The sequence below is a fragment of the Eleutherodactylus coqui genome, chromosome 7 (assembly GCF_035609145.1).
Source record: "Eleutherodactylus coqui strain aEleCoq1 chromosome 7, aEleCoq1.hap1, whole genome shotgun sequence".
Classification (NCBI taxonomy): domain Eukaryota; kingdom Metazoa; phylum Chordata; class Amphibia; order Anura; family Eleutherodactylidae; genus Eleutherodactylus; species Eleutherodactylus coqui.
In genome coordinates, this window is record NC_089843.1 from 34,253,973 (window position 1) to 34,269,938 (window position 15,966).

A 15,966-nucleotide genomic window follows, 5' to 3' on the forward strand; every position below is an offset into this window, starting at 1 on the left:
TTGGTTTTTTTTTTTAGTCCCCACAAGGGACTTGAACTTGCAATCCTTTGGAAAATTTTTGATATTTCCTATCAAGCTTTGCCACTGAATTTTATTTATTATTTTACACCACCCCGAAAGAATATTCATGCATGAACCACAATGAACCATCACTCCTAATGATGGATGTAACAAGGCTTTGGGGACAAGCAGGATGTCACAGACTGGCCGAAGCCGTTTGTCTCATAGCACAGAGTATTTGAGGAGAGGACTGTGCGGATAGTTGTGAGCAGAATGGGACCGCATCCACCGATGTGACGATCGGGACAAGACGGCATCGGGATTCATCAATGTTAATATCATTTAGATGTGCAAGATTGTAGCGATGGGGCCCTGGGACCCTCACATGTGCACTAAGGGGTCTTGGCCAGATAACGGCATCTCGAATACCTATGAAATGGTGTGATGCGGGCAAGTGACCAATGAGAACTGAAGCCACCTGTGAAATGTTCAGGACCACCTAGTGATCCCTAAATGTCCAGCGATGTCAACAGAATATTTCCATAAAACCTAACCCATCCGTCCAGCAGCGGCCCACCGGAGCCGGTAGACTAGGAAGACTCAGAAGAAGCCTCATGACACCAGACAGCTCTTAAACCATTTATTAATAGAATTTTTCTTCGTTGCTCTCTTCTTTGATTCCAAACATCTCAAATATTTACAAAAATTGACCCGCTCGTAGCAAACGGTAGACTTAAAGCAGCACTTATGTAGTAAATATATACAGTATATAGGTCCCCATCTGAAATCGAGCATGCGCTGTACTGGCACAGCTCTGAAGGGTGATGGCAAGACGAACATCTCCATCACTTCATAATGCGTCGTGAAGTCAGGGACAACAGCAAAAAAAACTAAAAAAAACACACAAAAAGTTTGGACAGCATCGTCAAGGTCAACTTCTACCAGAGCAAAAGTCCCCTTCTACGTCCGGACAGCGAGTCCAATCATGTCCCTTTAAATTAAAAAAAAAAAGTTTTTGAATTTTGAAAGTAACCGCTCCATCAGATTCTGTGCAGTCGAGCGCTTTGTGTGATACTTAGTATCCATATAAACTGCAGCATGCTCAACGTCAGGGGGGGAAAGGATTGTTTTGTCGCCCGAAAACATGAAATCGCTGTCTTAAGTAACAAGAGTTTCATACAATGCAAAAACAGAACAAAAATAAAGCTATAAATTCAAAAAGGGAACGTCACTGCAAACTGAAAAACAGAACAAAAAACGCCATAAAGAGTATTTTGTCATAAAGACCTTAAACCAACATATACGTATTTACAAAATAACCCTCTCCGGTAAAACGTAACCCGGTTTGAACGTCAGCCATACGACTGAAGCCATCATGCCAAATTCACATCAGATACAGCAGAATCCAGAGACGCCAAGGGGCCTGGCCCGGGCGGGGTGGCAGGGGATTGGCGAGATTCTGCTATAGGAGAACAGGGGGCGGCGAAAGGCAATCTAGACCCTGCATTTTGCAGGAAATAACCATGTTCAGCATCCGAACGGACAACACATCAGTGTAACAGGTGCCAACGAATGTATCTTTGGTGAGATGAGATGGTCCGAAGTCAGTGACCTCTACATTCAAAGCAGAACATCCAAAGCCGGATCCACCAGTCGTTGAGATACCAAGGATGGTATGGAAGTTTTTATCATTCAGACTGGATGGTCTAGAGGTGGTGCAGAAAGTGCAACAGTGTCCAGTCGTCGGTCGGCACGGTGCGGTCTTCCATGTTTTGTCGAGCCTCCGCGCTGAAGAGTATACAACGCTTGCCACGACCATCATGAAGCGGTTGGGACTTCCAGAAGGAGGTCATTAAAAACCAAAAACTCTAGCGTGACACCTTCCACTAACCATGTATAAACATTATACATAAAACATGCATTTCAATGCACTATGGGAGCATGTATGCATGGAAGTTTGTCGAGATGCAACGGACACACACACATACACACAATACACAAAAGAAAAAACAGACTAGAGTGGCAAAAAAGAAAAAAAAAAGTGCTGGTATCTGAGTGAATTTGTGCATCATGCCGAGTCGCTGTTGTGCAAATTTGACAGCTCGTATACTATACGTCGTTACTTCACTTACATCATAAAAAAGTCCAGAACTGGTAAAAATTAGCTTACATTCTAGGGGCGGGCCTAGCTACTGCTACAAAGAACAAAAAAAAACGGACAAACACTTTGGGTTGATCTGTGGACATCGCTATTGCTGCGCAGCGTCACAATAGTTATAAAAAGAAAGCAGAAAGTCCTTTATGTCTCAACCTCATTAAAAAAAACCATAAGGAGGTAAAAGAAGCCTCGTACTCAGGGAGTCGTTACCCCGATGCGCTTGTGGGGAGCCGAAAATGCACTTCAAAAAAGTATTGCAAGGTTTGTTAGGAGAAAAAGGTCATCGTGTGCATTTTTTTTGTCCCACCGATTGCCGAAAATCCCGGAAAAGTCCTCAAAAAATACACATTTGGTTCGCTGGATACACAGGATGCTTAAAAAACAACAGAAACCAAAAAATGCCCGGTCCAGAGAGGCGAGACACACGCAGGGCTTCTTTGGGGTATTCCAGTTGGTCGTCAAGCTCTGCATCCGTCTGATTCCACTTTGGTCAAATCGTTATTGTAAAAAAAAAAAATCCAAAAAGTTGCAACCATGAAAGTAAAGTCTAGAGCCCGCCCCCGAAGATTATTAAACCCTACAATTCCTCCGTCGTAGAATGTGAACTTCTCGATTGTTCGAGGCGCTTTCTAATGTTCGGCGTCCATAGCATCCAGGTATTTGGATTCGATGATCTTGGGTAGTAGGTTGTATCTATGGAGGAAAACAAGGCGGCTTAGAAGAGGCGATCATGGTAGGATTATTAGACATGTGGGTGGTGGTTAGAAGCGGATATAGGGTTGCAGTGTAGCTGATGGTTAGGAGCGGATATAGGCTGCGGTGTAGCTGATGGTTAGGAGCGGGTATAGGCTGCGGTGTAGCTGATGGTTAGGAGTGGCCATAGGCTGCGGTGTAGCTGATGGTTAGGAGCGGGTATAGGCTGCGGTGTAGCTGATGGTTAGGAGCGGGTATAGGCTGCGGCGTAGCTGATGGTAAGGAGCGGGTATAGGTTGCAGTGTAGCTGATTGTTAGAAGAGGGTATAGGTTGTAACGTAGCTGATGGTATGGTTAGGAGCAGGTACAGGTTGCGGTGTAGCTGATGGTTAGGAGCGGGTACACGTTGCGGTGTAGTTGATGGTTAGGAGCGGGTACAGGTTGCGGTCTAGCTGATGGTTAGGAGCGGGTACAGGTTGCGGTGTAGCTGACGGTATGGTTAGGAGCGGGTATAGGCTGCGGTGTAGCTGATGGTTAGGAGCGGGTATAGGCTGCGGTGTAGGTGATGGTTAGGAGCGGGTATAGGCTGCGGTGTAGGTGATGGTTAGGAGCGGGTATAGGCTGCGGTGTAGGTGATGGTTAGGAGCGGGTATAGGCTGCGGTGTAGCTGATGGTTAGGAGCGGGTATAGGCTGCGGTGTAGCTGATGGTTAGGAGCGGGTATAGGCTGCGGTGTAGCTGATGGTTAGGAGCGGGTATAGGCTGCGGTGTAGCTGATGGTTAGGAGCGGGTATAGGCTGCGGTGTAGGTGATGGTTAGGAGCGGGTATAGGCTGCGGTGTAGCTGATGGTTAGGAGCGGGTATAGGCTGCGGTGTAGCTGATGGTTAGGAGCGGGTATAGGCTGCGGTGTAGCTGATGGTTAGGAGCGGGTATTGGCTGCGTTGTAGCTGATGGTTAGGAGCGGGTATTGGCTGCGTTGTAGCTGATGGTTAGGAGCGGGTATTGGCTGCGGTGTAGCTGATGGTTAGGAGCGGGTACAGGTTGCAGTGTAGCTGATGGTTAGGAGCGGGTACAGGTTGCAGTGTAGCTGATGGTTAGGAGCGGGTACAGGTTGCGGTGTAGCTGATGGTTAGGAGCGGGTATAGGTTGCGGTGTAGCTGATGGTTAGGAGCAGGTATAGGTTGCGGTGTAGCTGATGGTTAGGAGCAGGTATTGGTTGCGGTGTAGCTGATGGTTAGGAGCGGGTACAGGTTGCCGTGTAGCTGATGATTAGGAGCGGGTATTGGCTGCGGTGTAGCTGATGGTTAGGAGCGGGTATAGGCTGCGGTGTAGCTGATGGTTAGGAGCGGGTATAGGCTGCGGTGTAGCTGATGGTTAGGAGCGGGTATAGGCTGCGGTGTAGCTGATTGTTAGAAGAGGGTATAGGTTGTAATGTAGCTGATGGTATGGTTAGGAGCGGGTATAGGTTGCGGTGTAGCTGATGGTTAGGAGCGGGTATAGGTTGAGGTGTAGCTGATGGTTAGGAGCGGGTATAGGTTGTAATGTAGCTGATGGTATGGTTAGGAGCGGGTATAGGTTGCGGTGTAGCTGATGGTTAGGAGCAGGTATAGGTTGAGGTGCAGCTGATGGTTAGGAGCAGGTATAGGTTGAGGTGTAGCTGATGGTTAGGAGCGGGTATAGGCTGCGGTGTAGCTGATGGTTAGGAGCGGGTATAGGCTGCGGTGTAGGTGATGGTTAGGAGCGGGTATAGGCTGCGGTGTAGCTGATGGTTAGGAGCGGGTATAGGCTGCGGTGTAGCTGATGGTTAGGAGCGGGTATAGGCTGCGGTGTAGCTGATGGTTAGGAGCGGGTATAGGCTGCGGTGTAGCTGATGGTTAGGAGCGGGTATAGGCTGCGGTGTAGCTGATGGTTAGGAGCGGGTATAGGCTGCGGTGTAGCTGATGGTTAGGAGCGGATATAGGTTGCGGTGTAGCTGATGGTTAGGAGCGGGTATAGGCTGCGGTGTAGCTGATGGTTAGGAGCGGGTATAGGCTGCGGTGTAGCTGATGGTTAGGAGCGGGTATTGGCTGCGGTGTAGCTGATGGTTAGGAGCGGGTACAGGTTGCAGTGTAGCTGATGGTTAGGAGCGGGTACAGGTTGCGGTGTAGCTGATGGTTAGGAGCGGGTATAGGTTGCGGTGTAGCTGATGGTTAGGAGCAGGTATAGGTTGCGGTGTAGCTGATGGTTAGGAGCAGGTATTGGTTGAGGTGTAGCTGATGGTTAGGAGCGGGTACAGGTTGCCGTGTAGCTGATGGTTAGGAGCGGGTATAGGTTGCGGTGTAGCTGATGGTTAGGAGCGGGTATAGGCTGCGGTGTAGCTGATGGTTAGGAGCGGGTATAGGCTGCGGTGTAGCTGATGGTTAGGAGCGGGTATAGGCTGCGGTGTAGCTGATTGTTAGAAGAGGGTATAGGTTGTAATGTAGCTGATGGTATGGTTAGGAGCGGGTATAGGTTGCGGTGTAGCTGATGGTTAGGAGCGGGTATAGGTTGAGGTGTAGCTGATGGTTAGGAGCGGGTATAGGTTGCGGTGTAGCTGATTGTTAGAAGAGGGTATAGGTTGTAATGTAGCTGATGGTATGGTTAGGAGCGGGTATAGGTTGCGGTGTAGCTGATGGTTAGGAGCGGGTACAGGTTGCCGTGTAGCTGATGGTTAGGAGCGGGTATAGGCTGCGGTGTAGCTGATTGTTAGAAGAGGGTATAGGTTGTAATGTAGCTGATGGTATGGTTAGGAGCGGGTATAGGTTGCGGTGTAGCTGATGGTTAGGAGCGGGTACAGGTTGCCGTGTAGCTGATGGTTAGGAGCGGGTACAGGTTGCCGTGTAGCTGATGGTTAGGAGCGGGTATTGGCTGCGGTGTAGCTGATGGTTAGGAGCGGGTATTGGCTGCGGTGTAGCTGATGGTTAGGAGCGGGTATAGGCTGCGGTGTAGCTGATTGTTAGAAGAGGGTATAGGTTGTAATGTAGCTGATGGTATGGTTAGGAGCGGGTATAGGTTGCGGTGTAGCTGATGGTTAGGAGCGGGTATAGGTTGAGGTGTAGCTGATGGTTAGGAGCGGGTATAGGTTGTAATGTAGCTGATGGTATGGTTAGGAGCGGGTATAGGTTGCGGTGTAGCTGATGGTTAGGAGCGGGTATAGGTTGAGGTGTAGCTGATGGTTAGGAGCGGGTATAGGTTGCGGTGTAGCTGATTGTTAGAAGAGGGTATAGGTTGTAATGTAGCTGATGGTATGGTTAGGAGCGGGTATAGGTTGCGGTGTAGCTGATGGTTAGGAGCGGGTACAGGTTGCCGTGTAGCTGATGGTTAGGAGCGGGTACAGGTTGCCGTGTAGCTGATGGTTAGGAGCGGGTATTGGCTGCGGTGTAGCTGATGGTTAGGAGCGGGTATAGGCTGCGGTGTAGCTGATGGTTAGGAGCGGGTATAGGCTGCGGTGTAGCTGATTGTTAGAAGAGGGTATAGGTTGTAATATAGCTGATGGTATGGTTAGGAGCGGGTATAGGTTGCGGTGTAGCTGATGGTTAGGAGCGGGTATAGGTTGAGGTGTAGCTGATGGTTAGGAGCGGGTATAGGTTGTAATGTAGCTGATGGTATGGTTAGGAGCGGGTATAGGTTGCGGTGTAGCTGATGGTTAGGAGCAGGTATAGGTTGAGGTGTAGCTGATGGTTAGGAGCGGGTATAGGTTGCGGTGTAGCTGATGGTTAGGAGCGGGTTTAGGCTGCGGTGTAGCTGATGGTTAGGAGCGGGTATAGGCTGCGGTGTAGCTGATGGTTAGGAGCGGGTATAGGCTGCGGTGTAGCTGATGGTTAGGAGCGGGTATAGGCTGCGGTGTAGCTGATGGTTAGGAGCGGGTATAGGCTGCGGTGTAGCTGATGGTTAGGAGCGGGTATAGGCTGCAGTGTAGCTGATGGTTAGGAGCGGGTATAGGCTGCGGTGTAGCTGATGGTTAGGAGCGGGTATAGGTTGAGGTGTAGCTGATGGTTAGGAGCGGGTATAGGCTGCAGTGTAGCTGATTGTTAGAAGAGGGTATAAGTTGTAATGTAGCTGATGGTATGGTTAGGAGCGGGTATAGGTTGCGGTGTAGCTGATGGTTAGGAGCGGGTATAGGTTGAGGTGTAGCTGATGGTTAGGAGCGGGTATAGGTTGAGGTGTAGCTGATGGTTAGGAGCGGGTATAGGTTGCGGTGTAGCTGATTGTTAGAAGAGGGTATAGGTTGTAATGTAGCTGATGGTATGGTTAGGAGCGGGTATAGGTTGCGGTGTAGCTGATGGTTAGGAGCGGGTACAGGTTGCCGTGTAGCTGATGGTTAGGAGCGGGTATAGGCTGCGGTGTAGCTGATGGTTAGGAGCGGGTACAGGTTGCCGTGTAGCTGATGGTTAGGAGCGGGTATAGGCTGCGGTGTAGCTGATTGTTAGAAGAGGGTATAGGTTGTAATGTAGCTGATGGTATGGTTAGGAGCGGGTATAGGTTGCGGTGTAGCTGATGGTTAGGAGCGGGTACAGGTTGCCGTGTAGCTGATGGTTAGGAGCGGGTATTGGCTGCGGTGTAGCTGATGGTTAGGAGCGGGTATAGGCTGCGGTGTAGCTGATGGTTAGGAGCGGGTATAGGCTGCGGTGTAGCTGATTGTTAGAAGAGGGTATAGGTTGTAATGTAGCTGATGGTATGGTTAGGAGCGGGTATAGGTTGCGGTGTAGCTGATGGTTAGGAGCGGGTATAGGTTGAGGTGTAGCTGATGGTTAGGAGCGGGTATAGGTTGTAATGTAGCTGATGGTATGGTTAGGAGCGGGTATAGGTTGCGGTGTAGCTGATGGTTAGGAGCAGGTATAGGTTGAGGTGTAGCTGATGGTTAGGAGCGGGTATAGGTTGAGGTGTAGCTGATGGTTAGGAGCGGGTATAGGTTGCGGTGTAGCTGATTGTTAGAAGAGGGTATAGGTTGTAATGTAGCTGATGGTATGGTTAGGAGCGGGTATAGGTTGCGGTGTAGCTGATGGTTAGGAGCGGGTACAGGTTGCCGTGTAGCTGATGGTTAGGAGCGGGTATAGGCTGCGGTGTAGCTGATTGTTAGAAGAGGGTATAGGTTGTAATGTAGCTGATGGTATGGTTAGGAGCGGGTATAGGTTGTGGTGTAGCTGATGGTTAGGAGCGGGTACAGGTTGCCGTGTAGCTGATGGTTAGGAGCGGGTACAGGTTGCCGTGTAGCTGATGGTTAGGAGCGGGTACAGGTTGCCGTGTAGCTGATGGTTAGGAGCGGGTATAGGCTGCGGTGTAGCTGATGGTTAGGAGCGGGTATTGGCTGCGGTCTAGCTGATGGTTAGGAGCGGGTATTGGCTGCGGTCTAGCTGATGGTTAGGAGCGGGTATAGGCTGCGGTGTAGCTGATGGTTAGGAGCGGGTATAGGCTGCGGTGTAGCTGATGGTTAGGAGCGGGTATAGGCTGCGGTGTAGCTGATGGTTAGGAGCGGGTATAGGCTGCGGTGTAGCTGATGGTTAGGAGCGGGTTTAGGTTGCGGTGTAGCTGATGGTTAGGAGCGGGTATAGGCTGCGGTGTAGCTGATGGTTAGGAGCGGGTATAGGCTGCGGTGTAGCTGATGGTTAGGAGCGGGTATAGGCTGCAGTGTAGCTGATGGTTAGGAGCGGGTATAGGCTGCGGTGTAGCTGATGGTTAGGAGCGGGTATAGGTTGAGGTGTAGCTGATGGTTAGGAGCGGGTATAGGCTGCGGTGTAGCTGATGGTTAGGAGCGGGTATAGGCTGCAGTGTAGCTGATTGTTAGAAGAGGGTATAGGTTGTAATGTAGCTGATGGTATGGTTAGGAGCGGGTATAGGTTGCGGTGTAGCTGATGGTTAGGAGCGGGTATAGGTTGAGGTGTAGCTGATGGTTAGGAGCGGGTATAGGTTGCGGTGTAGCTGATTGTTAGAAGAGGGTATAGGTTGTAATGTAGCTGATGGTATGGTTAGGAGCAGGTATAGGTTGCGGTGTAGCTGATGGTTAGGAGCGGGTATAGGTTGAGGTGTAGCTGATGGTTAGGAGCGGGTATAGGTTGCGGTGTAGCTGATTGTTAGAAGAGGGTATAGGTTGTAATGTAGCTGATGGTATGGTTAGGAGCGGGTATAGGTTGCGGTGTAGCTGATGGTTAGGAGCGGGTACAGGTTGCCGTGTAGCTGATGGTTAGGAGCGGGTATAGGCTGCGGTGTAGCTGATTGTTAGAAGAGGGTATAGGTTGTAATGTAGCTGATGGTATGGTTAGGAGCGGGTATAGGTTGCGGTGTAGCTGATGGTTAGGAGCGGGTACAGGTTGCCGTGTAGCTGATGGTTAGGAGCGGGTACAGGTTGCCGTGTAGCTGATGGTTAAGAGCGGGTATAGGCTGCGGTGTAGCTGATTGTTAGAAGAGGGTATAGGTTTAATGTAGCTGATGGTATGGTTAGGAGCGGGTATAGGTTGCGGTGTAGCTGATGGTTAGGAGGGGGTAGAGGTTGCCGTGTAGCTGATGGTTAGGAGCGGGTATTGGCTGCGGTGTAGCTGATGGTTAGGAGCGGGTATAGGCTGCGGTGTAGCTGATGGTTAGGAGCGGGTATAGGCTGCGGTGTAGCTGATGGTTAGGAGCGGGTATAGGCTGCGGTGTAGCTGATGGTTAGAAGAGGGTATAGGTTGTAATGTAGCTGATGGTATGGTTAGGAGCGGGTATAGGTTGCGGTGTAGCTGATGGTTAGGAGCGGGTATAGGTTGAGGTGTAGCTGATGGTTAGGAGCGGGTATAGGTTGTAATGTAGCTGATGGTATGGTTAGGAGCGGGTATAGGTTGCGGTGTAGCTGATGGTTAGGAGCAGGTATAGGTTGAGGTGTAGCTGATGGTTAGGAGCGGGTATAGGTTGCGGTGTAGCTGATTGTTAGAAGAGGGTATAGGTTGTAATGTAGCTGATGGTATGGTTAGGAGCGGGTATACGTTGCGGTGTAGCTGATGGTTAGGAGCGGGTACAGGTTGCCGTGTAGCTGATGGTTAGGAGCGGGTATAGGCTGCGGTGTAGCTGATGGTTAGGAGCGGATATAGGTTGCGGTGTAGCTGATGGTTAGGAGCGGGTATAGATTGCGGTGTAGCTGATGGTTAGGAGCGGGTATAGATTGCGGTGTAGCTGATGGTTAGGAGCAGGTATAGATTGCGGTGTAGCTGATGGTTAGGAGCGGGTATAGGCTGCGGTGTAGCTGATGGTTAGGAGCGGGTATGGGCTGCGGTGTACCTGATGGTTAGGAGCGGGTATAGGCTGCGGTGTAGCTGATGGTTAGGAGCAGATATAGGTTGCGGTGTAGCTGATGGTTAGGAGCGGGTATAGGTTGAGGTGCAGCTGATGGTTAGGAGCAGGTATAGGCTGCGGTGTAGCTGATGGTTAGGAGCAGATATAGGTTGCGCTGTAGCTGATGGTTAGGAGCGGGTATAGGCTGCGGTGTAGCTGATGGTTAGGATCGGGTATAGGCTGCGGTGTAGCTGATGGTTAGGAGCGGGTATAGGCTGCGGTGTAGCTGATGGTTAGGAGCGGGTATAGGCTGCGGTGTAGCTGATGGTTAGGAGTGGGTATAGGCTGCAGTGTAGCTGATGGTTAGGAGCGGGTATAGGCTGCAGTGTAGCTGATGGTTAGGAGCGGGTATAGGCTGCGGTGTAGCTGATGGTTAGGAGCGGGTATAGGTTGCGGTGTAGCTGATGGTTAGGAGCGGGTATAGGTTGCGGTGTAGCTGATGGTTAGGAGCGGGTATAGGTTAAACAGCTTGATTGATGTGTTTAGAGGGAAGTAGGTAGAAGGGCCTGAGGAGAACAAACTGGAGGAAGATTGAGGAACATCAACTGTATCAAAGAGCTGCAAGCAGAACCCCATTTAGGAAGGTTTACAGCAGGAATGATCATATACACTATGTCCAGCGATGTGCTGATTGGTGAACATATAGGACCATTCTTGGACTTCCTTTATTTTGAACCCAAGCTTACAAGGGATTGTCCAGGACTTTTACTGTTGATGATCTATTCTTAAGATGGGTCATCAAGAGTTGATTGGCGAGGGTCTGCTGCTTGGGATCCCTGCCAGTGCTGCCAACATTACAGCAGCCCAGTCTATGCAAATAAGGAAGATGCAACAATACCTCTGCAGCGCCACCTATTGGACGGCAGCATTCCTTCAAATCAATGTCAGACCTTTAAACAAGTCTTTAAAACAATGATTGGGAATTGAAAACCATGCCAGAAATCCATATAAAGGCAGCTGTTTTGGGGTTTTGGTCCCTCATCAGTGTGCAGTAGGTTTCTGGCTTGGTTAGTGAGAGATCTGTGATACGGGATGGGAGGGGTATCATCTCTCTGTAAGGAGAGCACCTAGTAGGTATGTGGAGACACCTAGAAGGTGAGTGAGATGTCACAGGTCTCTCACCAGTCAAGCTAGAAACCTACTGCCCACTGATGAGGGGCAAAAACCCTGAAACAGCTGTCTGTGTATGGAATCAGGCTTGGTTTTCATTCCCAATCAAGTCTAGAGTAAAAGTAGTCAGACATTTCCACCAATAGTGTTGACTGGTGGACATATATGACCATTCTAGCACTTCCTTATGTTCAGCCCAGGCACCACCTTCCTTAAAGACAAAACGTTCTTGTACGCGGGTCTTAATTATAACCTCTCTAGGCGATACTTACACATTAAGCGCTCCTGATTGCCACCCGATTCTCATCTTATTGGAGAATAACCTGTCGTGGTGAATTACAAGCCTAACCTCCTCCTACCAGCTTGGAGAGAGCTTTAAGGTTGTATTACAAGCTGAGGAGTCGCCTGGAGAGAATATTTGAGACGCACAGTCCTTTATAATGAAGTGATTACATGTAGTTTGCCAGCTCTTATGGACAGAGACACCTCGCTCCTGTAGACTGTAAGCTCTAGCTCCACTTCTGTAGAACTGATGTTAATCTGAAGGGTGATGCGATTTGCTGAGTGCTGGACTTACCTGATGGGTATCATTCCTATCATAATGAGAGGGAAGATCATCTTCATGTACGGGAGAGGTGACATGCCGAACCCACACAGGATAACAAGCTGCAGAACCTGGAGCCCCGTGAAGTAGTGAATCTTCCTCTGGGGAACTCTTCTGATGTAATGGGTTGGAGGGTAAGCAGTCTGCAAGGCAGGAAACGGCATAAGAGAGAATACTGGAGAGCAGGGACATGGGGCAATAAACCCCAGAGCAGCAAATAGACACGGATTGCTTCTGATCTATGTTGTGTGATACATGTATCCATTTAGTTGCTGAAGACATCACTAATGATGTTCCTAACCAGCAAGATCATGATCACTGCACTCAAAAATACAAGTCCAGTAATCCGGCAGATCAGATCAAAAGCCAACTATTTACACCGATACACTGTATATGTGACTGTAGCCTGTATCTCCACCGATACATTGTATATGTGGCTGCAGCCTGTATCTACACCGATACATTGTATATGTGGCTGCAGCCTGTATCTACACCGATACATTGTATATGTGGCTGCAGCCTGTATCTACACCGATACATTGTATATGTGGCTGCAGCCTGTATCTCCACCGCACCGATACATTGTATATGTGACTGTAGCCTGTATCTCCACCGCACCGATACATTGTATATGTGACTGCAGCCTGTATCTCCACCGATACATTGTATATGTGACTGTAGCCTGTATCTCCACCGATACACTGTATATGTGACTGTAGCCTGTATCTACACCGATACACTGTATATGTGACTGCAGCCTGTATCTCCACCGATACATTGTATAAGTGACTGTAGCCTGTATCTCCACCGATACATTGTATATGTGGCTGCAGCCTGTATCTCCACCGATACATTGTATATGTGACTGTAGCCTGTATCTCCACCGATACATTGTATATGTGACTGCAGCCTGTATCTCCACCGATACATTGTATATGTGACTGCAGCCTGTATCTCCACCGATACATTGTATATGTGACTGCAGCCTGTATCTCCACGGATACATTGTATATGTGACTGTAGCCTGTATCTCCACCGATACATTGTATATGTGACTGTAGCCTGTATCTCCACCGATACATTGTATATGTGACTGTAGCCTGTATCTCCACCGATACATTGTATATGTGACTGTAGCCTGTATCTCCACCGATACATTGTATATGTGACTGTAGCCTGTATCTCCACCGATACATTGTATATGTGACTGCAGCCTGTATCTACACCGATACATTGTATATGTGACTGTAGCCTGTATCTCCACCGATACATTGTATATGTGACTGCGGCCTGTATCTATACCGATACATTGTATATGTGACTGCAGCCTGTATCTCCACCGATACATTGTATATGTGACTGTAGCCTGTATCTCCACCGATACATTGTATATGTGACTGTAGCCTGTATCTCCACCGATACATTGTATATGTGACTGCAGCCTGTATCTCCACCGATACATTGTATATGTGACTGTAGCCTGTATCTCCACCGATACATTGTATATGTGACTGCGGCCTGTATCTATACCGATACATTGTATATGTGACTGCAGCCTGTATCTACACCGATACATTGTATATGTGACTGTAGCCTGTATCTCCACCGATACATTGTATATGTGACTGCAGCCTGTATCTACACCGATACATTGTATATGTGGCTGCAGCCTGTATCTACACCGATACATTGTATATGTGACTGCAGCCTGTATCTACACCGATACATTGTATATGTGACTGTAGCCTGTATCTACACCGATACATTGTATATGTGGCTGCAGCCTGTATCTACACCGATACATTGTATATGTGACTGCAGCCTGTATCTACACCGATACATTGTATATGTGGCTGCAGCCTGTATCTACACCGATACATTGTATATGTGACTGCAGCCTGTATCTACACCGATACATTGTATATGTGACTGTAGCCTGTATCTACACCGATACATTGTATATGTGACTGCAGCCTGTATCTACACCGATACATTGTATATGTGACTGCAGCCTGTATCTACACCGATACATTGTATATGTGACTGCAGCCTGTATCTACACCGATACATTGTATATGTGACTGCAGCCTGTATCTACACCGATACACTGTATATGTGGCTGTAGCCTGTATCTACACCGATACATTGTATATGTGACTGCAGCCTGTATCTCCACCGCACCGATACATTGTATATGCGGCTGCAGCCTGTATCTCCACCGATACATTGTATATGTGACTGTAGCCTGTATCTCCACCGATACATTGTATATGTGACTGCAGCCTGTATCTCCACCGCACCGATACATTGTATATGCGGCTGCAGCCTGTATCTCCACCGATACATTGTATATGTGACTGTAGCCTGTATCTCCACCGATACATTGTATATGTGACTGTAGCCTGTATCTCCACCGATACATTGTATATGCGACTGTTGCCTGTATCTCCACCGATACATTGTATATGTGACTGTAGCCTGTATCTACACCGATACATTGTATATGTGACTGTAGCCTGTATCTCCACCGATACATTGTATATGTGACTGCAGCCTGTATCTCCACCGATACATTGTATATGTGACTGCAGCCTGTATCTACACCGATACATTGTATATGTGGCTGTAGCCTGTATCTACACCGATACATTGTATATGTGACTGCAGCCTGTATCTCCACCGCACCGATACATTGTATATGCGGCTGCAGCCTGTATCTCCACCGATACATTGTATATGTGACTGTAACCTGTATCTCCACCGATACATTGTATATGTGACTGTAGCCTGTATCTCCACCGATACATTGTATATGTGGCTGCAGCCTGTATCTCCACCGATACATTGTATATGTGGCTGCAGCCTGTATCTCCACCGATACATTGTATATGTGGCTGCAGCCTGTATCTCCACCGATACATTGTATATGTGGCTGCAGCCTGTATCTACACCGATACATTGTATAAGTGACTGTAGCCTGTATCTCCACCGATACATTGTATATGTGGCTGCAGCCTGTATCTCCACCGATACATTGTATATGTGACTGTAGCCTGTATCTACACCGATACATTGTATATGTGACTGTAGCCTGTATCTCCACCGCACCGATACACTGTATATGTGACTGTAGCCTGTATCTCCACCGATACATTGTATATGCAACTGCAGCCTGTATCTACACCGATACATTGTATATGTGACTGCAGCCTGTATCTCCACCGATACATTGTATATGTGACTGTAGCCTGTATCTCCACCGATACATTGTATATGTGACTGTAGCCTGTATCTCCACCGATACATTGTATATGTGACTGTAGCCTGTATCTCCACCGATACATTGTATATGTGACTGTAGCCTGTATCTCCACCGATACATTGTATATGTGACTGTAGCCTGTATCTCCACCGATACATTGTATATGTGACTGTAGCCTGTATCTCCACCGATACATTGTATATGTGACTGTAGCCTGTATCTACACCGATACATTGTATATGTGACTGTAGCCTGTATCTACACCGATACACTGTATATGTGGCTGCAGCCTGTATCTACACCGATACATTGTATATGTGACTGTAGCCTGTATCTACACCGATACATTGTATATGTGACTGCAGCCTGTATCTCCACCGCACCGATACATTGTATATGTGACTGTAGCCTGTATCTCCACCGATACATTGTATATGTGACTGCAGCCTGTATCTACACCGATACACTGTATATGTGGCTGCAGCCTGTATCTACACCGATACATTGTATATGTGACTGCAGCCTGTATCTCCACCGCACCGATACATTGTATATGTGACTGTAGCCTGTATCTCCACCGATACATTGTATATGTGACTGCAGCCTGTATCTCCACCGATACATTGTATATGCGGCTGCAGCCTGTATCTCCACCGATACATTGTATATGTGGCTGCAGCCTGTATCTCCACCGATACATTGTATATGTGACTGCAGCCTGTATCTCCACTGATACATTGTATATGTGGCTGCAGCCTGTATCTCCACTGATACATTGTATATGTGGCTGCAGCCTGTATCTCCACCGATACATTGTAT

The 15,966-nt window shown here is 48.3% G+C and overlaps 1 protein-coding gene across 2 annotated transcripts in view; it reads right to left on the reverse strand.

The window, feature by feature from the left end:
* Positions 1-626: 626 nt before the first annotated feature.
* Positions 627-15,966, reverse strand: part of SLC4A11 (solute carrier family 4 member 11) — a 169,344-nt gene continuing 154,004 nt past the window's right edge. For both annotated transcript variants that reach the window (XM_066572917.1, XM_066572916.1), the window contains exons 19-20: positions 11,859-12,028; positions 627-2,851 (exon numbers count right to left, since the gene is read on the reverse strand). In XM_066572917.1, the coding sequence (XP_066429014.1) occupies positions 2,788-2,851; positions 11,859-12,028 (234 nt within the window). In that variant the 3' untranslated portion in view covers positions 627-2,787. The remainder of the gene's footprint in view (positions 2,852-11,858; positions 12,029-15,966) is intronic.